The following is a 23673-nucleotide window of genomic DNA, read 5'->3' as shown; positions in this document are numbered from 1 at the left end:
TCAACAGGAGGAGGTTGTTATCTACCAGCAGCCACCCAAGTCAGGGCAACTTTCTGTCAGGAGGGCTCCTTACAGCTGCCTGCTGCCCCTGAATGCCACCAAGAACTTGTGCCTCCAGACCCCTGTGTGCATCGCTGCAGTAAGCACAGGCTCCAGCTTCATCTGAACTGGCTGGGTCCCTCCTGAGCTCTCCCTTGGATTTCCCACCTGCATGTGGATGAGCAGCAAGGGGGGATGTAGGGAAAATCTCACCCCTTTGCCCATGCTCACAGGCTTGGCTCCTAGTCACTGTCTGCCACCCAGAAACCTTTGTTGGGGCTGTACTTTCTGGCTATAGTTCACAAAGTGTCAAAGAGCAACTTACGGCGATGGCAGCAATGACAGCACAAATTTTCAGTTGATTCTTTTTGCTCTGTTGAAATAAATTTTGACAGCTAAAAGTCTCATTAAATGAATAATCAGCCTGAAATAATTGCTTTCCTCTCAATCTCATGGGGATTTTTGACACTGTCTTCACTGAGAACCCAATCAGCTTTTACGTCTTCCCATATCTGTGTCTGTTTCTTCCTGGCTTCCAAATAAGCTAGCCCAGCAAATGAAACATGTGTGCTCTGTATTAAACTGGAAGTGTTATTCTTGTCTCTCAGCTCAGTATTCTTAAGATGCCTTATGACTCCGTATGATGAAAAAACATATCCTTAGAACAAGGTTTCCATATCTTGTATGAACTCTTATTTTAAGAGACTCACCAAATATGTCCCATTTCAGCAAGGGGAACAAACACAAATATTCTAGTTGGTTTTCAGCTATTTTTGGGTGGACTGGGCTATTTAGATTATAGGTAAACATATGGGAGACATGAAAAGCATTTCTAGAGCAGGAGAATCTGAGGTCTGTCAAGAGGGCAGGCTATGAGGCATCTTCCCACAGTACTCGACAGATGTGCTATGCCTGGTAGGTGGAGCAGTATCTCAAGGACCTTTTTTCATTAGGCCTGCAATCATTAACCCTCCTCTGAAGTCCTTCATGTTATATGATCCTCCAAACTGTGCATCCAGCTTTAAGCAGGGCTTTTTGGAGACTGGTCTAAGGGCATGGACAGGCATGGTGAGTCCGTGGGGCATGAGCCATTTTATCCTGTAGTAACTCTGCTTTTTCAGTGCTGCTGCTACCGCTGTTACCACAAGCACCTTCTTGCAATGTTGAGCAAGAGTTCAATGCCAGTATTGCCTGCAGTGGTGTTAGATTAAGCCAGAGCATGAGAAAGGCAATGCAAGTGACCCTCAGCGTAACAGTGAAAATCGCTACGGAGACAGGACTTTCAAAGCACAAAAAAAAGCAGACTGAAAGAGAAGCATGCCTTGCCACTATGTTATTTAAGATGCAGTAATCCCACAGTGACAGGGGCAGTATTTTTCTGTGAAACTAAGACTTTTAGATTGATGTTGTTTCTTTCAGCATTCATTTTGAAAACACAATAAATCCTGCTATACCAATATGCAAATGAATGCTAGATAAGGGACTTGTAATAGGTTCCTCTGAGACATACATCAAAGATATAACAGAGTTCTGGTTTTCACTATAGAAAGTCTGTGATGGCTAAGAGCCTGTCTTTCCATATTAAAAAACAATCATCTTCTGTAAATGAAAGTGATAATTGTTAGCTGGTTGGGTTTTTTTTTTAAGTCTAATCACTCAATAAAGCCAGAAAATGTGCTCATCTACTTCAGCTCCATGTATCATCTGAACATGCTTCCAGAGACTACACAACACATCCTAACCCACTGGGAGGAGCTGCAGGTGACCAGTGCAATACAGGGAGATCACTGTGACCATAAAAAACTGGGAGAACAGGGTGAGGTCTATAAGCACATTGCCTCAGAGGAAGCTCCATCACAGAAAGGGTAGCTTTGCTATTTGGGAACTGTTGATGGTTCATGGTACAGAAATCACTGTTGCTCAAGCAAATTTGGCTGTTTACTTCTATAATTGCTTTTTGTGTGGTCCCTCAAAATGTGGGGTGAGAGTAAATGAGAGAAAGCATCATTCTGTTGCAATCTGAAAGGAGGAGAGAGCCAGTCTCCCAAGAAGTGCAGTGGGAGGGCTGGAGTGCCAGGCTGAGGGCTGTCTGAGTGCTGCTTTGGGTTGGACGTACAAACTGGCAAAATGTCACCCTACACTGATCCCTAAACTGCAAGTTCATTTGATGTTGCCATCGTGGCTATAAAGGGCAATGCTACAATTTGGTACTAACATGAATATGAAGAGGAGGCAGAGGATTTCAGCCTCTAAACATGCTGATGAGCAGATCTGGGGTAACTGGAATATGCTGCCAGCTTTGCTGGTCCCCGCTTGGCTTGCTACAGAGAATCCAGCCACTGTTGTTCTCCCTGTTCATAAATCTTCTGGTCTGGGGGTTTATGCTGCCCTTCAGCACTGAGGTCTTCCCAGGCTGCTGCTCAACAGCAGCTAGGAGTCCTGTGGTCCTTGAGGCATCTCTTCCTGAGGAGCAGGAGGTTGCTCAGGTCTGGCTCTTTGTGTTTGCTTTGTACTTTACTAGTGCCTTTGGGATGTTCTTTGTTTTCTCAAGAGGAGAAATACAGCTAGAAAAACAATAATTGACAACCTGTTTACCTTACCCAGGGGAGAGGAAGGTTTGTAAGGAACAGACTCTCTTCTAATGCAAATATTCCATGGGGTTTGTCATGGCACAGAGGCAGGGAGGTCTCTGCATCTGAACGCTATTTGCTCTTCTACTCAGACACAGTAATGCAAAACAGAGTAAGTGAAAGACACAACCCTATATTTGCAGCTGAGAATTGTATCTGGTCTTGCTGAAGCAGTGCAAGTGCTGTTGTTAGCCACTGTTTAGAGGACATGAGAAGAGCTCTGGCAGAAAGACAAGGGCACCATACATTAGGCTGACTCAGTAGGTACAGTTTGCCATCACAGCCTGTAATATGTGGCCACTACTTTCCTTTGATTTCCAGCACAAATAGAAGTCTGAATAATACAGTCCACAGCTGGCACTTCAACATTTCCACAGAAAAAAAAGATGTAGATAACAGGCTTTTCTTTTTTTTTTCTTTTCTTTTTTTAACAGGGCTGTATTACACAGGTTCAAGCTGCGTAAATATACTACCATATCAAAAATGTTTTAAAGCTTTAGGTAGAGTGATGTGCCTCAAGGATAAAAACATGTTAGAGGAAGTCAAAATGAGGTGAGACTCCTACTAACACCACAAGAAAATACATCTTGAGAAGATGTGTATGGAATCATTGTCTACCCAGATAAGGTTTATCTATCCTGGCACTTAGTACAAAGACAGCTAGTATGATACTAAGTGCACAGACCTTACTGGAATTAGGCAGACAGACACCTTCTAAAATATGTGAGCTGGTTCTTCACAACAGCATGATTTCAAATTAGATTTGTTTCTTATTGCGTAAGGAGCCTGCCTTCCTTAAAAGTACACTACCTAGTTGATCTAGGATGCCTACACGGTCCACTGTAATTAATTGTAATTAATTGTCAGTGATTTCCCAGAGGGCAGAATCACATTTATCAGCAGGTTAGTTGCTGTGCTCCAGCCCAGCAGAGCTCCCAAGGGACAACTTCCCATGCAGCGTGTTGCTCAGGAAAAAACTCACAATGGATATCAAATGCTGTAGTTTGAATTGTGAGACGATCTTTGCCAAGTGAAATAACCTTTTATATTCAAGCAGTTATAACCAAGATCATAAACCCCCAAATGCTGCCAGAGTTTTTTGTTCAGTGTCTCATTGCAACATTACTTCATAATTTGCTTGCAAAGATGGAGGCCAAGAGGTGCCTCTAAGCAGCACATACCTGCACGATTTCCAGCATCTCTGCCTTACTGATGTAGCCGTTCCCGTCCAGGTCGTACATGCTGAATGCCCACTTCAGCTTTTGCTCCAGTTTCCCTCTTGACGTTACACTCAAGGCTATGATGAATTCTCTGAAATCTATTGTTCCATCTCCATTGGCGTCAAAAGTGCGGAATACGTGTTCCGCAAACTTAGAAGCGTCCCCATAAGGGAAAAAGTTCCCATATATTTTTTTAAACTCCTCCATAGACAAATGTCCACTCGGGCAGTCTCTCAAGAAGCCTTTGTACCACTCCTGGATCTCATGTTCTGTAAAGTCTGTACTTTCTAGCAAATCCTGCATGACTTCAGGGCGTAGTTTGCTGTTCTGCTTTCCCATATTGGTGCCAAAATATTACCTGCAAAACCAAACACATATGAATTATTATTTTAATCATTAGTAATTAATAACTATTAGCTTGGAGGCTGCAGAAGAACAGTGTGCTGGATTCTGAGTTTTCTGATGATACTTCACTCTTGGGAATCGATTGAAACTTTGGGCAGCATCCACTACTACATGCATACTCTGAAAAAACTAACAAGCCTTATCTACATGTTGATTGCATTGTCTTTTCATGGTCTGGAAAACTGTAATTACATTGCATTTATTGCCATCCTACTTTGCCTTTGAAATCATGATGTAAGCTGCAAGGTGTAGCTGACTGATAGCTGCGTGTTGCAGCATACCCTCCATCCCAGTCACCCAGCTGTCTCAAGGACTTGACCTGAATGAGATGATAGATTTATTTGTACCTCTGGTGGAAACCAGGTTGCTACACAGGCCTATGTTCACTTGGTCTTGCTCTAAAACAGGCTCATGGAGCATCTGCAGTGTACACTGGCAACAGGAGCTCCCTTCTTGATATATCTTTATATATCTTTATAGCCAGAACCAAACTGAGCAACCCAGAAGTTGCCTCAATTCCTAGATTAGTTCAAAATGCAGATAAAACCTGAAAAGATTTTACCACAGATGGATTCCCTTACCCAAACTGTGGTTTTAAGTCTCCTTTTAGCCAGGACCTGGATCTGTTACTAAGTAATAGTAATCTGGGTGGTCACAGCTCTTCGGAAAAAAAAAACTTCTTAAAAAAAAAAAGGAGAAGAAAAAAAAAGTACCCAGACAATAAAACTAGCAATTCGTTTCCCTTAAATGAACCGTTAAGAAATATTATTGGATACAGCTTATGTTAAATCACCTTAATTATATTTTATTTAAGGCAAGTTGCTGCATACCGCATTGTGCAGCAGATTTACTAATGACTGATGCCCTTTGGGCTTAAGTTTTGGAGCCTGAGTATGCTGGCTCCAAGAGGCAACATCATCAGTTTTACTGGAAGCTTAGCATTATACCTGAATTGTGGGAAGCTATTCTCTGCCGACAAACCTGCCTGAGAATTTGTCATGCGAGTGACAGTCACAACTAAAATGTGATGTATGGATAACTTAAGTAGAATTGCAAAATATATACAAGACTTCCACACTGTTGTCAGAATAGAATCTCTGGGCCACAGAGACAGATTTATGAATGCTGCCTGGAGTGTCTAATGAGTGTTCAATAAAATGTCCATTCTGGACCAAAGTGATGCTTTTAAAAAATGAAGAATAGTACAGTATCATTACATGATGTCAGAAGCAGCTAGTGAGAAATGTACCACCATTTGAAGCCAATCTACTGTCTCTCCTCTTTGGAACTGGGAAGAAGAAATTGATGCTCCCCCCAGTTGATGATCATTGTTTCCTGTGGTGAGACGCTCCCCTTCTCCCCAAGGTGAATTCAAACTCCCCAAGGCACCTACAGGACTGTCTCCTTCACACAGAGCAATATGCTTTTGTAGTCCAAGTACAGAAAATCCTTGAAGACACTTGAAGATCCTTATAATCACTTCATACACTTCCTCCTGTGTTCTTGGATCGAAATAACCAAAAAGTTTTATTTCTCAACAGTAAAATGGTAGGATCCACCCTAGATCTTCCTCTGTTTTCACAGGATCCACTGGTGGCTGTCTGGTAAAATTGATGTCTAGTCTAAACTTGTTGCCTACACAGTTGATGGACAATAGACTTCCCTGTTTACAAAGAGGAGTCTGAAAGGGGTGAGGAGTCCTGCCTGATGGGAACATCTCCATGTCCTGACCATTTCAGGGGTCTGGGTGACTACCTTAATCCAAACAATACAAAACACTTGGAAAATGGAAGGTGCCACCTTAAAGGCAATTTTTTCTATTGCCTTTCATTCTTTCATCCTGATCAAAACATACTGTACAGTTTTTAAGTAACCCAAGCTCATAATACCTTTAAAATAGCAAAAAAGTCCCTGTTTTATAGGCCTGGTCCAACAGCTGCCGAGGCAGCTGAAGGTTGTGTTGTCTTCAGCGGGTGTTGGGCAGGGTCCATAATAAACAACCTGGGAATTAGTGAACAGATTACATTAGGGCAGCCAGATGGGTTTATATCAGGCAAAACAACACGAGCAGGGTCTGCCAGTGGGATGGAAAAGCAACTGGACAAATGAAGTGGCCAGGCTTAGTTTAGAGCAGCACCAGTTTAATACGAAACAAACCACTAGGTAGCAGCTACCCACACCCACGTGGGCAGCTATTCCATGGCCCCAGGGGGTGCACACTTTTCAGACCGTTAGAGTAGAAAGGGAAGATCTCTGATTAACATACAAGCCAGCTGCAGTAGGAATGAGCTGGCAGTAGTGATATAATCCTTTGCTGCTTTTTAATATCTCAAACATTTGAAAATGCAGAACTCAGCTTGCACAATGCCAGAGTCTTTTGACAAACAAAGTAATGAGGTAACATGCAGGCAGTGGCCTTTAAGAGGCAGCCAGTGAGAATGTGTTCCAGTCCAAAAAATTATGCCTTTATAGCTGCACATGGCTGCAGGTGCAACATATTTTAACCAAATAATAAAAAAATAGAGAATAACAGAAAGCACTGCATTGCAAAACATTACAGTCAGAAAAATTCATGTTCTCCAGGCAGGAGGGAGAGCTAACCATATCTGACTTGCAGCAAAGGGTTGAAATTCACAGCTGCTGTGATGCCAGGCAACACAGTCAAACCCAATAGGATTATTTCTGAGTCCACTTGTGATGAATTTGTATCATGTTCTTTGCCCTCTAGATTGTTCCTTATTAATAGGTGGTGTTCTAGGAACTGTAACAATGGGATTTATTGTGCCCATTCTATCAAAACAGAGCAAAATGCTTTTGCAGTCCAAGTACAGAAAATCCTTGAAGACACTTGAAGATCCTTATAATCACTTCATACACTGCTGCTTGCCTCTTCAGGATAGATTAGATTATGGGCAGAGTACAGTGAGCTAAGGGAATCTCAGCTAACAATGACAGCACTAAATGCATAGAATGAAATAAAATTCAATCCGATTTTAGGCATCTTTTTATACTTTATCACCTCTGTAGATCTTTAAGATTTCTAATGAATGATTAAATGTTAAAAATACAGCAAGTAAACAGTGAATGACAATCACAGTGGCAAAGTGAAACATTGACAATACTGAGGAACAGATTTGGAGGTGTACAAAACAAAGAGAAATTAAGTGTTTAATGATTATGTTTTAATTGCATTTCTACAATTTATTCCTCTGATACAATGGTGTTAGACATATATATGAATGGCTTCCTATATGGGACAACATGACATACAAAAATATTAAGGTCTTAATTCTGAAGACAATATTGTTTAGTAAAAGAATGTTTATGTCTTGAAGGGTTCATACTATTTCAGCCAACAACTGTAGAAGATCAGAAAGAAAAGCATCACTGTTGTGTGGTTACTATGGAAAGAATCTCTCTTGATTGGTGATTGTAGGAAATGTCACCGGTGTCGCTCCATAAAGTAAAGACTTAGAGCTTGCTCTAATCAGGTCTAGGTGTGGAGTTTTTAAGATGAGACTGAAGACAGAGCTATCTGACAGGCTGTGGCAATTCAGCATCTAAGACAATAAGTAAGTCAAGTAGTGACTGACGCCACATCGACCGACTTTCCTGCCATGCAGTATGTTGTGTGCAGACAGGACACCAATGCTGTTACACCCTTCTCCTTAAACAGGGAGAGCTGACTGGACAGGAAGGTAATGAACATTTATTCTATTACATGTCCCTTGTCAGCTGCTCATTTACAATTTTTACATCGATTTGAAACCTCAGGGTAAGACAAACATACTGCCCGCTTAAGCAACAGCCTCGCAGGAGCTGGGGAGCTGCAGCAGCCAAGAGCATGCAGCTAACCCATGGCTGTGCGAATGCAATGAAGCATCTAAACATATTTCCTTATAAGAAATCAAATTTATTTTTTCTGCTGGGGGTTCACTATAACAAGCAAGTGCTCGCAACACATTTCTAACAGCACTTCTGTTTTTCAAACTTGAGACCCACCATACAAAGACAACTCTCCTCACCCCCCCTTTTTTTTTTCTTTTTGATTGAGCTCAGTCTGCCAAAGACAAAACATCTTAATTTTGATTTAGGCTTAAATCTGAAGGAAAATCCTATGCTGAGAAAAAGTATAATGAGAAAGGGACACTTTTCCAGGGAAATGTTTCTCTGAAAGTGGAGAATTTAGAATATTGGGTACTTCATAACCTACAAAACACCTGGAAGGTGTAAAGAATCAGGTTAAAGACAAATCCTGCTAGATATATATGTCCAGTGGGGATAGTAAGGTAAATCATACCATAGGCTTGTCTACAGAGACCAATTGTGTAGAAATGAAGGCAGAAAACTTTTCAGAAAGAAGCAATGAAAGGTCCATTTTGTGATTTCAGTGGTATCCCACAATTTTAAATTAGAAAGCACTAAATAACAAAACACGACCTTTAGTGGCAGAGAGATAACACTGACCAATGCAAGAAGCCTTGTACACAGAGGTTTATACAGTCCTAAAGCCATAGGATGCACACAGAGATAATTCCGGGACATTGACAGAGAAAGTTTCAGTAACACACCACTGAGTGTGGAGGACAGTTCTCCCCCATAGCTAAGAGGCAGGTGGGTGGTGGACATACCAGTACCAGCTTGCTTGAGTAGTAATGTGACTCTGTAATATTGCAGAAAACAGGGATGAAAAAACTCATTATTGTTTATCTTCAAAAATGGCTGTTTCTTGGTTTCTTACACACCCAGGCTGACCTGTTTCCAAGAAATAGTCCACTTATGGGGGCAATGCTGTCTAACATTTCTAACACATAATTAGACTATTTCCCTAGACTAGCAATCATGAGGTTTCAATCTCTGCCAAGCAGCTGAAGAAGTTCCTGACAACCGCTGGAATGAACCAGTGGCTGAACAGGACAGCAGAATCACTCTGAGCCAGCACTGCTACCTGACAGCCCTGGAAAGCAGTGCTGAAGGTAAGTCAGTCCCCTGTGGCAATGCCTAATGACTTGTCTGCAGTGCGAGTGCTTTCTGTGGACCCTGTGGTTCTCCACTCACCATCGCCACTGCTGCTTTTCACCCAGAATAAATGCTGATCTTCACTAAAAACCTGGAGAAGTGATAGGTCAGCTCATCACTTTCTGCCATTCCTTCCAGTTACTTCTCTGCCTGTCACTGTGCAACTCCACTCTGCCACAAGCTTAAAGAAGGGGTGCTGTTCTGTCCTGGTTGGTGAAACCTCTGGTTGACCAAACCTTGCAGAACAGCATCCCCTCACCCTGTGATAAGGGGGAGATGTCAGAAGAAGAATGCAGCACATCTCAGAGCATGGGACTTTGGCTGCAATGTGTCCCCAGGGCCCTATTCTCAACACTTCACGGAGTTATAGCTACTCTATTCCTTCTCCTCTGCCAACTGCTATTGTTGCTTGGTAAGCTTCAGATACCAAGTACCAGTTCACCAATTACAGCACATGGCAGTCTCTGCAAATTCTGCTGTAATTTCTAATCCAGTGCACACACATTTCCAGATACATCTCTGGTTCCTCTTTGTCCGTGCCCTTGCAGAATGGGGGAAGCTACGTCCATTACAAAAGTCAAGGCCTTGGTGAACATACTCTGGTATAAAGCCAAGTTTCCTTCACAAGGTCAGTTATTCCTTCAGGCTGTAATACCTCTAACTGTTGGATGAGCTATGTAATGAGTGGCTTCAAGGCAGCAGCTATCTTGAATGACACATTCTTTTCCTATCTGTGTATGCTTTTTCCCTGTGACTAGAACACCAGTGATGCCATGGCCTGATCATGAATGCAAACCTGACAATCAATGTAGGCAATGCACTGTCTGTCTTCTTGTAGGTGAGCAAGACAGGAACGAGTGTTCAGTGATTTCTGATGTGCCACAGCACCAGGAAACTCATAATTGTGCACTGAACTCCTGAGGAGCACATAGGGCAGAACTTTCTTTGCATTGCTGTGATTTCGCCCTTCTGATGTTCACGACCTCAGAGCCACCTCCAATGCTACTCTCCACTTTCCCACTGGAAATTCCAGCGCCAGTGCAGGATCCCACTCATAGGACAAAGTGCTTTTGGTTACAGCAGCAGCAGTGCTGGGAAGAATAATTGTGAAGCACAAGTGCTACCTCGTCAAGAGATTTTTACTTCTTGGTCCCACAGTAAACTATGCCACATGTTCTTGGAAGCAGCCACCATGTTTTCTTGTGGCCATTTCTAGTCTGTTTTCACATGTTCATTTGAGTAACCAGTGTGGTAATGCTTGCCAAAAAAGGCTTTTATTTAATTTTTTAAAAACCAGCATCTTGGAGCATATTTCTGAAAGAAAACCAAACTTATCAAAAATCACAGAGGGACTTAGCAAGAAAATAAATACATGCAAAATAAAATTTTGAGCCTTGCCATCCTCAATTAATCTGCTTATATTGGCAAATGGCAGAAAATGAATAAAATTCATAAGCAAGATTCGTTAAAAAAATCTGACACTGTTATCAATACTCATAAGGAACAGCAGTAAACAGATTTTCAGGGCAGGATAACAAGTACCCAATGCCTGAAACATATACTATGGAGTAAAACTTCTGGCTAAACTTATAGCTGATATTAAAGAACAAGAAGGAAGACTAATGAAGAAATGAAGAGGGAAAAAGTAGAGCAGAAGGTGTGGATGGGATCATAATTCAATATTTATGCTTTGTCATTAGAAGCATTAGGCATTAGGGGACACATGCCATCCAGGTACCCGTTGGTACTGCATAACCTATTTGTCCCAATAAATTTCACTCATTTTGTGTTAGGCTCTTTGCGTGATTCCAGGATCCTGATATTTTCACTCTGCAAGTCACTGTTCTGTTTTGTGTCACCTTTCTACTCCTCCAGCCCCCTTACTGGAGATCCTTCCCCTACAAAAGGTGCCCCTAAGTGCTCCTTTGACAGTATTTGTTCTGTGCTTTCCTGATGCAGCCCTCAGGAGAAACTCAAGACAGGAAATAAAAGTAAAACCTTTATAGCTCTGTTTTAGTTGAGGTGGGCAGTCCAAGCAGGAGCAGCTGCACAGAGTTCATGTGCTTCAAACGTGGAGGCCCTTACGGATATCGAACATCAAAAGCCCAGGCTCTTATCCCTTCAGATTTGCCGTGGCAGAGAAATGCTACAGCTGCTCCATGCTGTCTCCTGTTTCTCTTTATCATAACTCCTTTCTGCATTTTAGCAATGAAGGCTGGTGTGGGGGTGGAGGAGGGAGAAGCAGCAGAAAGGCAATGCCCATCAGTAAATGCTAGTACATTACCATCAGGGTCTTCAGCATCGATGGGTAAACTAGGTAACAGCCTAGTGCTTATCACGTTACTCTCAGAAATGCTCATGATCTTGGCTGGGATTGTTGTGAGACCAGCAAGTGGTGTTTTGGCCTTGAGCAAAGGGGTGATGTCCTCACACCTCCTTAACTCTGCATCAGTTTCAGCATCGTTTTGGCTTCCAGACAAGATGTCTGTTTCCAAGTGTTTCCTTTAGGGCTGAGCGTGTGGTATGAGAAAATACGGTCAGTGTTCCCAAGTCCTACAGTGACCCTCCAAGGTGTAAGTGGGTCTAAATGGGAGCTCTGTGCTCCTCAGTGCACATGGAGGGGAGTCTGGCCCACTTTGGGAAGTGACCACCACCACCCTATGAGCAGTGTGGAAAAGGGTGCATTAAGCATTGGTCAGCCAGTCCCCAGGGCTGGCCAGCAAAGGCTTCACCCACTCAGAACAGCTTGAAAGTAATGGGTTCCCTGCTTAATGAGAAGTAAGGAAATAGAAAACAGAAACAAAAGAGGGAAACTCACGCTGCTTTGGTTAAACCCTCTTCCCACACTCCCAAGGGGCCTCACCAGTTAATTTATTCCTCACTCTTTAAGCAATCACAAGAAAAATCATGCCAATATTCATGTGCTTTTATGTTTATAATCATTTTTTTGTGATGAGTTGAGGAACAACAGTTTACCACAGGCTTTGTAAGAGAAAACTTTTGTTTGTTAATCCTGGGTAGAATCATCTAAGTTTTTAAAATAAGTAACTCTTTGTCTTGGCTGACTTCAGATGACTCTTTCGGGAATTAGACATATATATTTGATTTCTTCAAACTCTATGGAAATAATATTTTTGTAAAAGTATGTTTGCCTTTGCCTAATTTTGTATGATAAAGGGCAAGAGAGACTTTGCTAACAGCATGCATTAGGATATCCACCCTCTCAGGAGGCTGCTTTCCCAGATTCTACTGCATTCAACTGCTTCACTAAGCACAGGACATGTGCAGTATTTATAAACACGGGTGTTAAGCTAACAGCAGGAGAGCTGGCAAAATCTCTCAGTCCCTTTCCAGCTGGAGGTGACTTTATCTAGCAGCATCCTTTCAAAAGGAAACCATATTTTAAGATCCAAATGACAGACATTTTCAGCAGTTATTGTATCTCCTATCACGAGAGCAACTTGTGAAGTCTCTTTGTTTAACCATCCCTTTCTAGACCACATTCCTAAAGTGCTCACGGATCCATTTCCCAAGTCCTCACTACCTTCAATTAACTTGGGCTTTTCAAAAGAGGCACATCTTCCTTTTGGGCACCTGTGTAAAAGGCAGCTTCCCCAAACACATCTGTAGCTGGTAAACAGACCTCCTAGAAAATAGCACCACTTATTTTGGTACTTAACGAGGGCCTGAGCACTTTAGAAAAGGCAGCTTTCCTACACACCTGTGTCACTGCAATTTGTCTTTATCCTGATACTCACATCTCCAGCCACGTCAAACTCAGTTTATTCTCCCTTCTTCTGCAGTGCTTCTCTCTTTTGTGTAAGGCACTCATTGGTAGTAATGTAATCTTCCCCAAGCACACCAGTCGTCAAACTCATCTAGCAGCAACTTTATCAGGTTTCTAATCTGTCCTATATCTTGTTCGGTCCTTTTATGTAACCATATATGCAATACCTTGGTGGAGAGTAGTGGAAACTCAAGCAGAAAGCTACTGTTGCACAAAGCAACATGAGAAGCTGATGTGAATTCATGATCTTGATTTTTTTTATCTTTGTAAATAAATAGCATGTGACTCCCAAAGAGTGATATTTGTGCTTACTCTATCCTTAAAAAAATTGTTAACAGATGGTCTCCTATCCCACAGCAGAGAATTGGTGTTGACAGATAAAACGAAAACATGATATTGGGAAAAAATGGAGCCATTAACTGGCAAACTAGATAATCTTAATGATGTTCTTGTGATGGGAAAAGTAATGATAGTGGAGGTTCCTACCTGGAGAGTAACTGTGGGGTTTTGTTCCGTATTGAAGAAATTCAGTGGAACTTTCTCTGGGAAAGTAGGCAACAGGAGAGTGGGAGTGGGAGGTCCTGGCAGCCAGGGCCAGAATTTTCCTAAGAAGATGGAAACAAGATGCTCTGGAATAATGTCCGAGTTTTACAAGTTCATAAAGATGACAGTCCATGTCAGGGGTGATTTGTCCAGCACCTAGGACCGTTGAGTGTGCCTGAACACAAGGAATCTAATGTAAGAGATGATAGGATTGCCTAAAGGAATTTTGTGAGTTGTAGGAATTTTTTAAAGAAGTTTTCAAAGAAGTTTCTAAACTGCAGATAAAGTGTTAATTTTCTCTTTGTGTCTTATTTCTCCGATTCTTTACATCCTTGAACTTACAACATGAGTCTGAATTACTGGCCCTGGAAGAACAACGCTGGCTGAACTTTTTTACAGTAGAACCCGTTTCCATCAGGTGATGCAGCTTAACTGAAATGAGAATGTTTTGTGGAAATGGAAAACAAATTCTGGGAAAATGTTAGAATTTATTATTTCAACTTTATCTTTTCCATCTAATAAGGCAAAAAGTACGTGACTTTATCTTTTTATTAATTTTCTTTTGGCATTTATATTGGATGTTAATTTTAATATTACAGTGGTTTTGACATTATTGAGAAAACAATTCATTGCCAATGAAGTGAAACAACTCGGTGTTTCCAGATCGTTTTTAACTTCCGTCCCACTGGGAAATTTCAATGTTTTGTTCCAATTTGCAGTGAAAATAAATATAAATGTCAAAATTTCCTTCGGAATGGGAATTTCAGATTCTAACCAGCTCTAATCAACAACAAAGCCATCTGCTTTGTATTAATGACTTAGGGCAGTATGTAATGCTGCAGAACAGGGTGATATTCTACCGTTCAGCATTGCTTATGAACTCAATGACATATGGCAAGTTTCTAGCTCCTAGTTGTCTAGGGAAGTTTGACACTAGCCACTTTTATTTTATTCTTCATGCGGTCTTTCCAAATTCACAGCATTCATCATTCAAAGCCAAGATTTTCCTGTGAATGTATGAGGAAATATCCTCCCAGTGGCATATGGCACAGCCTACAGCCCCTACATCTGAAGGGAACCTGTAATTCCCAAATTACAGTACAGTAAGCTACTTCCATTCTACAAAGGTTTTTAATTGATAATTTAAATATTTGTTCCATGCTAAATGTCTATTTTTGAACATTAATAGGAAGATAAATTTATTTGTTTTCATAAGGTAACCTCATCCAGATGAGTCATAATTTGAATTCTACTTGAGAAGTCATATAGACATGGAAGACTTTGGCACTAACAAACTAAAGTAACCTTTTAATTATGGCTTAAATCTGGTTTTAATTCTGGTTTAAGACAATGTCTTTGCTATTTTTCCTAAAACGTCTTCTCTATATTCACAGATACAGTCCTCATGCTGCAGGTAAGGTGCAGGAAAACCACATAATTGCCCCCAAGCTGGTCCAGTGATCCAGTTTGCTTGCTAAGCTCAGCCGGAGATCCCAGTTCAGTCAATTTGCTGAGGCCCCTGAAAAGTTTCCTGTGGACAAGAATGCAGTTACCTTTGGTGAGGTCAGTATCTCCTCTTCTTAACAACCTGATGATTATTCAAGCCACCTCAGGGTACCTGCTTGTCCCCACTCTGTGTGGGCAGCTGACCTGGGAGGCCTGGATCTTGGAGTATATATCAAGTGTTTAATGCAGAGATGCTACTTTCTGTTCACTCTGAGCACAAGTTGTGTACTAACCTGATGGGAAACTTCGCTTCGATATTGTCTACGAGGTTACTGGAAGAAGATTTTGACTTGTATTCATTTTGAAAGTCAGAATGAGATCCAGTCCTGACAGCCCGCCATGAAAAACACAGCCCTGTGTCTTACCCAGCTGCTATTTCATGCATAACACAGTGTGCTGCCTGATTTTAGAAATTACTCAACAGGAATGAATTTGGGAGTTCGAACAACATGGTAAAGGTCGGTAAGCAAACTCCCTTAAGAGGCATAGAAAAATATTTTACAAATAAAGTGCAAAAATCATTTGCTGGGTTTCTCTGTCCATCTCTCACACACATATAAACAAATGCCTGAATAATCTTTATGTTCTTACTATTACTTAATATTAAGTGTAGATAGAAGCCACTCATATAAACAGTAGTGTTTTACAAAGGAACTTTTGTAATGGCATCTATCATATAGCCATAATAGAGACTGTAGTAAAAAACCTACATTGTTTGCATGGAGTCAACAAAAATGATTTACATGCTCACACCATTACACAGACTGCAATGAGAAACACCGTACAAAGCCTAGGACTGAATCTAGACTAAAAAATCTTAATTATCAGTTTGCAAACTTTTCTGCCATCACAAAAAAATTTCTGTAAGTTCAACTAAGATGATCTCCTCCACAAATTAAGGGGTTAACAGCATTTCTGCCTTTGCTATTAACATCTGAGGAGGAGGTAAACAAAGTTCATCAGATAACTGCTTTCAGACAAGCAAACAGTTTTTTTCTCATGTGAACAACAAACAATTTGTTTTATTGTTGTAGAAAAGTAAAAGTGGCAGAACCAGAAATCTTCTTTCCAAAGATTAACTTTAGGAAAACCAGATTTTATCCAGCATGGAATAAAATACCACTTTTCACCACTTCCTAATGACTGTAAATAAACAGAAATGCTGATTCTGTTACATTTTAGGCCAGTTTATTATTGCCTCTTTGCTGTTCTCAAGATGTCAGTTTCTTTGAGACTTCTTGTATATGACTTTTAGTGACTCTCCCCATTTTTCTCTTCCTAGGAATTTTATTTCTTGTGCTATTGTATAAAGTTTTGTTCTTTCTTCAATATTTTCTTTCTCTTTTTCCCTTATCTCTTACTTCCCACTATTTCTGAGCTCCCTAGAACAAACACCATCTTTCTTACCTTTTTATTGTCTTTGAAAAAGTCCATGCCATATAATTTCTCTAAAATTTTTCTGTATTTCTGTATTTGTGTTCCCACAATTAGCATTTACAAATATTGGTATTTCCCACACCATGCACTGTGTTGAAACAGTATCCTAACAATGAAATATATTATGACCGATGCAGCAGATTTTAGAAACCTTGGAAGTAGACCATCTATGGCTTAATCTCTGTGTCTCTTTCCCCAGTTAAATCATCCAGCAGAAATGGGTAGGGAAGACTTATTCTGTATTTAATTCCTAGCAAATTATTACCATTTCATACACCATATTTTTTGCCTTGCTGCTTTTGTCCTAATGGTAAAGTAGAAATACTGCTGTTACTAGGAGCAGTTTCTGAACTCCGAACAGTGTCATCACCAATGTTTGATTAAAAATTCAGATTTTGATGAACTGGTTCCTTTTCCTGGGAAACAATACTTATCAGACATGGAAAGGAGTGGAAATGTATGTGAGTGTGTGAGATGCTGACTCTAATCAGATTTTTTGCCTGTGGCTAATGGAAGATTCGCCAATTACATGATGACAAATATTTCAGGTCCATTCAGCAATGTACACTTTTATGTAATCACAATCTCACCATTAGATCTGTATCTCTAGCATTGTCTGTTCCAATTAATTTTCTTACTCTGTACACCCCATATGCCCCATTTGTTCTACAGTAACCATAACCTCTTGCATTCTCAGTATCATGCCTTATAAGAATAAAAGCCTGGTACTTGAAATGTCTCCCTCTCACTGCTGGCTACTTATAGCTGTTAAGATGTCCTTAGAATATTTTCAACTGACAATTCTGTCTTCCACATCATCTTCACCAGTAAGCTCTGTACTAACCCACTCCCTGGACACTCCACGCTTCCTCTCACTTCATGCATCAAATAATTCCTAATCCTCTCTTCTGCTACTGATGATATGAAAACCAGTGAAACTCCACTGCTTAGAAACAGGATGAACACTGAAGAATCAGCCCACTCTTTGTAAAGTGCCATATAAAATCAAGATACAAATCACTCCATAATAAAGGCACATCCTGTGACACGAAACATGTCTCGTATTTTAATGTCCTATGATTCACTGGAAAGTCACTTAAATCAGTGAGCAACACAGGGATCTTCCTGTGAACTGCCAAAGGAATCCTCCAAGAAAGATTAAGAAGTTGATAACTATGCAAATGTATCTATATATGTAAACCCCCTGATTTCCTATTTGCTTTTTCTTTATTAAAAGAAGGATGTTCCCCATGAGGCTTACTACTTTTTAATGAATGTTTTAGGAAAGGGAGCCATTCATGAAGAAACTATATATTTCATTGCAAGGTGCTCTAACATCTGTCACTCAGTTAAATTAAAACAAGGACGTTTTCACGTTAGTCTCCATAGGATGATAAACCAGTCACTTATCAGCAGTTTAGCACCCAGCACTTGGCAGGATTAATTTGATCTCAATCTACATGAAAGATGTAGTGGTTATCATATCATGAACACAGTTCAAACCCACACATCGTTCATTCATTTGTGATCAGATGGGAACCGGTTTCAGTGATCTCATACTGATTTGTGAAACCTCCTATCAACATGTCTGGTCATTCCTCCGATTTTTAAAAGGTTGGCAGTAAAGTTGGCTTTGGAGTTGGTTTTCAGGCACGTAGGAAAAAAAGAAAAAAGAAAAAAGAAAAAAAAAAACACCCCCCCCCCCCCCCCAACTTTGGGAGAAAGCCAGAGTTTTCTTGGAAGTTTCCTTGATGAAGGAGTAGGAGTGGGATAGAGCAATATCCTTGATTTTGGCAGCAAACCGTTCTTCTGGCAACTTCATTAAAAAGCCATTCCACTTTATGAGTTATCAGTAAAGAGCTGGCATTTCTGAGCGTGACTGATGGTCCTCCCTGTGCTGACGAAATTAGAAACATCAATAATTCTTAGATTAATTGCTCAGAAAATTTCCAAGAGGCAAACATTTCTTTATTTTTAGACCCTTGTTTTCTGCTGTAGTCAAAGCAGTAAAGGTCAAAGTTCATTCAACATGTACTTCACTTAAATACTATACTCTTGAGTTTTATACGTGCTCAGAAACAAGTGTGCATCAGTGCTGTGTGTGCGTGGGTATCCTCTGGTGATCCCCAATTCCCAGTCCCTGCATAAATCTTGATTTATCTCACAGAGACCTGGAAGAAGTCTTCTTGACCATGTATCTGTATATCCTTCCAAAGGAGCCTGGAACATGGCATATTGGGGCTTCTAACAGGAACATGAGTGCATGGAGGACAATTCATGCTCCACGGTGGTGGCTGAGCCATAAAGAACTTTCGCATGTGGCTAGCGAGTGGTAAAACACCTATGTTGGCCAAAAGGTGAGGATCCGCTCTGACAGTGACATGGTCTGCTTCAGTCCTGACACAACAGTTGTTGTAGCCACCCCAAGGATGAAGTTGAACGTTGGGGAGCTGCTTTAAAATGATGAAAGTCTTATTGCTTAGATTTTCCTGTTGCTTATGCAGGGGGAAAAAAAGGTGTTTTGAAACAAGTTTTGCATACCCTTCTCCACCCACTGCTAAGATATGCATCTGTAAATCACATAATAGGTTTGCTTTCTGACTGGAGGTCTATAATTAGCATTCTCAGAAGGCCCCACATGCTGCCCATTTGGAGTGTAGGTAGTCCTTGATGTCACAATCCTTGTGCATCATAGAATCATGGAATAGTTAGGATTGGAAAGGACCTTAAGATCATCTAGTTCCAACCCCCCTGCCATGGGCAGGGACACCTTGCACTAAACTATGTCGCTCAAGACTCTGTCCAACCTGGCCTTGAACACTGCCAGATCATTCACAACTTCCTTGGGCAACCCATTCCAGTGCCTCACTACCCTCACTGTGAAGAACTTCTTCCTTATATCTAATCTAAACTTCCCCTGTTTCAGTTTGAACCCATCTCCCCTTGTCCTACCACTACAGTCCCTAATGAAGAGTCCCTCCCCAGCATCCTTGTAGGCCCCCTTCAGATACTGGAAGGCTGCTATGAGGTCTCCACGCAGCCTTCTCTTCTTCAGGTTGAACAGCCCCAGCTTCCTCAGCCTGTCTTCATATGGGAGGTGCTCCAGCCCACTGATCATCCTTGTGGCCCTGCTCTGGACTTGCTCCAGCAGCTCCATGTCCTTTTTACGTTCAGGACACCAGGACTGGACACAATACTCCAAGTGAGGTCTCACAAGAGCAGAGTAGAGGGGCAGGATCACCTCACCTCCTTCGACCTGCTGGTTATGCTTCTTTTGGTGCAGCCCAGGATACAGTTGGCTTTCTGGGCTGTGAGCACACACTGAAGCCAGCTCATGTCAAGCTTCTCATCAACCAAGACCCCCAAGTCCTTCTCTGCAGGGCTGCTCTGAATCTCTGCCCAACCTGTAGGTGTGTCCTCACCCTCTTTTGCACGATATGGACAGAAAAGGATAAATAGAGCAGAACCGCATGAGAATGCTTTAAAAACACTGCTAAGAAGCTGTATTTGTGAAGAAAGGTCTTCATAAATCTTTTGTTTGACCACCTAATGAGGTGAAGATAAGTGGACTCTCACAGGTTGCCTGCAAATTAATCATTGTTAATGCACTACAAACAAAACAGAAAAGGGTAATTAGCATGTCTGGAGCAAAGTGGGATATTAGTGGAGGGGGAGGTGACCATTAACCTCCACAGAGCAGGTGACAGGCAGGCAGTTAGTACCTGAAAAGCAGTGGATTAGCAGGTGTGGTGAAAGGTGTATTGCACTGGGCCACAAATTGTACCAAACCTGAGACTGGTTTAGACACCTCAGACTCATTTTAAAGATTTTATATAGGCCTTCTCTTTAGGATTAGGACTTCAAGGCTGGTATTAGAGTGGCCGTTTTACAAATGAACATTTTCCTAATCATGATTATACATATTTGTAGTTCTCAATTGTCCATATGAGCTGATAGTGACTAGCATACCTTATGCAGCTTCACCTTCTTCATTATAAAGGCAGCAGATGATGGATTAGAAGATACCTGTCGACAAACATGCATGAATCCTGCTGATTTTGAAGACCTTGGGGGCTTTGGCTAGGTCTGATTTCATCTGATGGTTCTTGGTTCATGGGATAATTGACTTCTGCTGATGAACTGGGTGACGTTGGACGCTACTTGAAACTAAGTGGAAGACCTCAAGAAAAAACTTATTTCCAGGTGTGACCAGCCCAGGCTGAAATTCTGTAATGATTTCTCCATGTAGATACTTGTGAAACTGCCCAGTATAAGCTAAAGGTGCATTCTGCTTTTTCATAGTATATAAACTAATAAAAGTGTTTTCTCCCTTATAAATCTCTCACACTCTTAAACCACTGTAGTGACAATGCCTGTATTGCACTATATGGGCAGGTATAGCCATGCACACATGTATTGACTTGTCTAATTCTTGATTGATGACAATAAAGTACAGCATGAAGAAACAAGAAGGCAACTTCTGAATGTTGTAACAGATCTAAACAGACACCTCACAGCCAAGCAGATGCTCAGTTTTTCCAGCATCTTATCAGTTAAGAGGTTTGAGTTGTCCATCTATGCACACATGCAGGGGATTTTTTTTCTTCTGCCCAAGACAGAAGGCAGAACTGGACTGACCAGGCCAAACACATAGCAGCAACTTGAGGACATACCAAATGCCCTCTGCACCCAGCAGCATATAGGGCCTTACAGTGAGCAGTGCATGAGCTATCCAGTTGCCCTTGGACTTACAAGCATGGACATCCTGGTATTTTACACATTTCACTTACTTAGAATCTAATTTTACTCTTTCTTAAATAAATGTCAGTCTTTTTAGGCACAGCTTTAAAGTGGGCCCAAAGTAAACAAGGAAAGATTCAGGAAAGATTGGGCAGTTCAGGTTTATCATTAAATTATTTGTTCGTCAGAATACACATGAGATGCTCAAAGTAGCCTCTGTATATAGTAGCTGGGCTGGAGAAAAGGTGAAAGGAGCTATATTTTGAAAATAAAAAAATCCTACATTTGATAGAGGTTTGATAAAACCCTAGGATGATTCCATCTCTCACTTTTGACTCATTGTATATATAACTGCTGAATTAGCAACATACTAATAGTCACAGAGTTGAAGAAACAGTTTATTTAAATTTGTTTAATCTTCCTGTGTTACATATACACACATTATACACAAAGCACAGGCTGTTTTCTCCAGTACTGTTGCCAGATCTAACACCCAGATTTAAGCAAAGCAATTAATTGGTGCAAAGAGGGATAAAAATACCATCACTGAAATCAACAGTATGTTTTTTCCTAAAAAATGAAATACGTGAACTTTGAAAGTTGTCTCAAACAAAAAAGCCTTATTCTATTGGGTTTTTCTTTCTGCAGAAGTCCATCTCGGCAGATTATCACTCTTGTCTCCATTGAAAGGCCACTTGCGAAACTACATTTTTCATCTGGGAGTTCTGTAGCTCTTATATATTCCAAACCTATTCATTTACAAAGCTAGCTGAGATCAAAAGCGTATTTAATTAAAATTTGACTGAAAAGTGTCTAGAATATCTCATTCACAAACTATGGTTCCTCCATGAGATGATCTCCTAGAAACACACCGAGACCCTACTGAAAGGTGTATCATAATCACCATGGAACAAGGATGTCTAGATAAATCTTACTATTTCTGAGAAAGACACATAGATTGGATTGTTCAAATAGGAAACTCTCCACATATTTACTGTGTGAGATAGTCACAGACCCATACTCAAGTAAATGTGCAAAGTTGCACTTGATGGAACGACAATATGTGCAAATCCCCTTATACGCTCACACACAGAAACACTCAAACTATTTTGCAGGGGAGAGTTGTGGTGCAATGCAGGGGAGGTTCCACCAGTTTGCAAGTAAAGACTCTACATTTGAGCAAGCACTGAAAAAAAGGCTCAGGGGTGCACAGCTCTGGAATTAAAAGTGTATTCCCTATCTCCAAAGAGATCTTCCTTACTCACAAAGAGAACCCGCTCTTGAATTTCTGCAACTAGTTTCTAAGGTATGTCACCAACATGAGACATAAAGGAAAGACAGATCTTGCTGCAGTAATATGTGTGGTCTCATTATATGGAAATAGGTGCAAGGTAGAAGAATTGAGAGATGAAAGCACAGATCACTGAAATTTCAACTTTTCCAAGTATTTGACTTCGAAAATTTAGCTTTATCTTTTGATGTAATCTATGTATATGTACAGGTATGAACTATGTATCTACAATATATATATGCGTGCATATGTGTGTGTGTATATATATATAATATTAGCTTAAATAATGCAGAAAGATGCACACAGAAGCACAAGAGGACAAAACAGGACACCCCCTGATTAGGTTACCAGGTAGGTTAGTATAAACAAGAGTGTGGATCAGGCTGCAGAGGTGGGATGCCAGATGGAACTGTGGATGACTTGAGGACAGAACCAAATGGGTTATTCAGATGTGCTAGACATGGCAGACCTGAGGTCAGCCATCAGAGCTGCTTTGCACAGGACTGACTGCACCTTCGTGTGACCTTGGTGCTGCAGGCCTGCTGAGCTGCTGCAGTGAGAGATGTGACCAGTCAAGCATGGAGTGTGAAGCAGATGTTGGAAGCTGGGCACTTGCTTTTTCCACTACTGCAAACTAAAAATGTGCCTTAAGTAAGGGATTGCCTGAAAATGTGCTGCCTACTGAATAGACCCTCTCCTGCTCCCTCTCTTGCTCCATGGAGATTTTGTTTCTGCTCCATGTGGGTAACATTATTTCTGTCCTACACCAACTCCGTCAGGCTAGGTATCACGGTATTAAGTTTTCACCAAGTTATTTAGGATATGTCCTTAGCATTACTACTGTTGTAGAAAGAATCCATTCCTAAAGCCCTAAGCTCAAGCTGTCTATCAGCTGGACTCACTACCACCAGGGAAATGACACTACCTCTGAGAAACAGGTGAATGGGAAGAAGTGTAGGAAACTGAGTTTTAGATAGACGACAGTACCCTGTAGGCATGAAATAACGAAGGGATACATTTAATTACAGGAATTACGTAGACAAAGGCAAGTTTTTA

General features: G+C 41.0%; 1 protein-coding gene across 1 annotated transcript in view; it reads right to left on the bottom strand.

The window, feature by feature from the left end:
- Nucleotides 1-23673, bottom strand: part of NCALD (neurocalcin delta) — a 27119-nt gene extending 3446 nt beyond the window's left edge. The window contains exons 1-4 of the mRNA XM_010010249.1: nt 23659-23673; nt 20393-20400; nt 19828-19832; nt 3851-4247 (exon numbers count right to left, since the gene is read on the bottom strand). Coding sequence (XP_010008551.1) covers nt 3851-4228 — 378 coding nt within the window. The 5' untranslated portion in view covers nt 4229-4247; nt 19828-19832; nt 20393-20400; nt 23659-23673. The remainder of the gene's footprint in view (nt 1-3850; nt 4248-19827; nt 19833-20392; nt 20401-23658) is intronic.

This window comes from Nestor notabilis, unplaced genomic scaffold, assembly GCF_000696875.1.
Source record: "Nestor notabilis isolate BGI_N333 unplaced genomic scaffold, ASM69687v1 scaffold4000, whole genome shotgun sequence".
In the NCBI taxonomy this organism is placed as follows: Eukaryota; Metazoa; Chordata; class Aves; order Psittaciformes; family Psittacidae; genus Nestor; species Nestor notabilis.
Note: the sequence above shows the minus strand (reverse complement) of the source record. Positions and strands in the feature narration are given on the sequence as shown.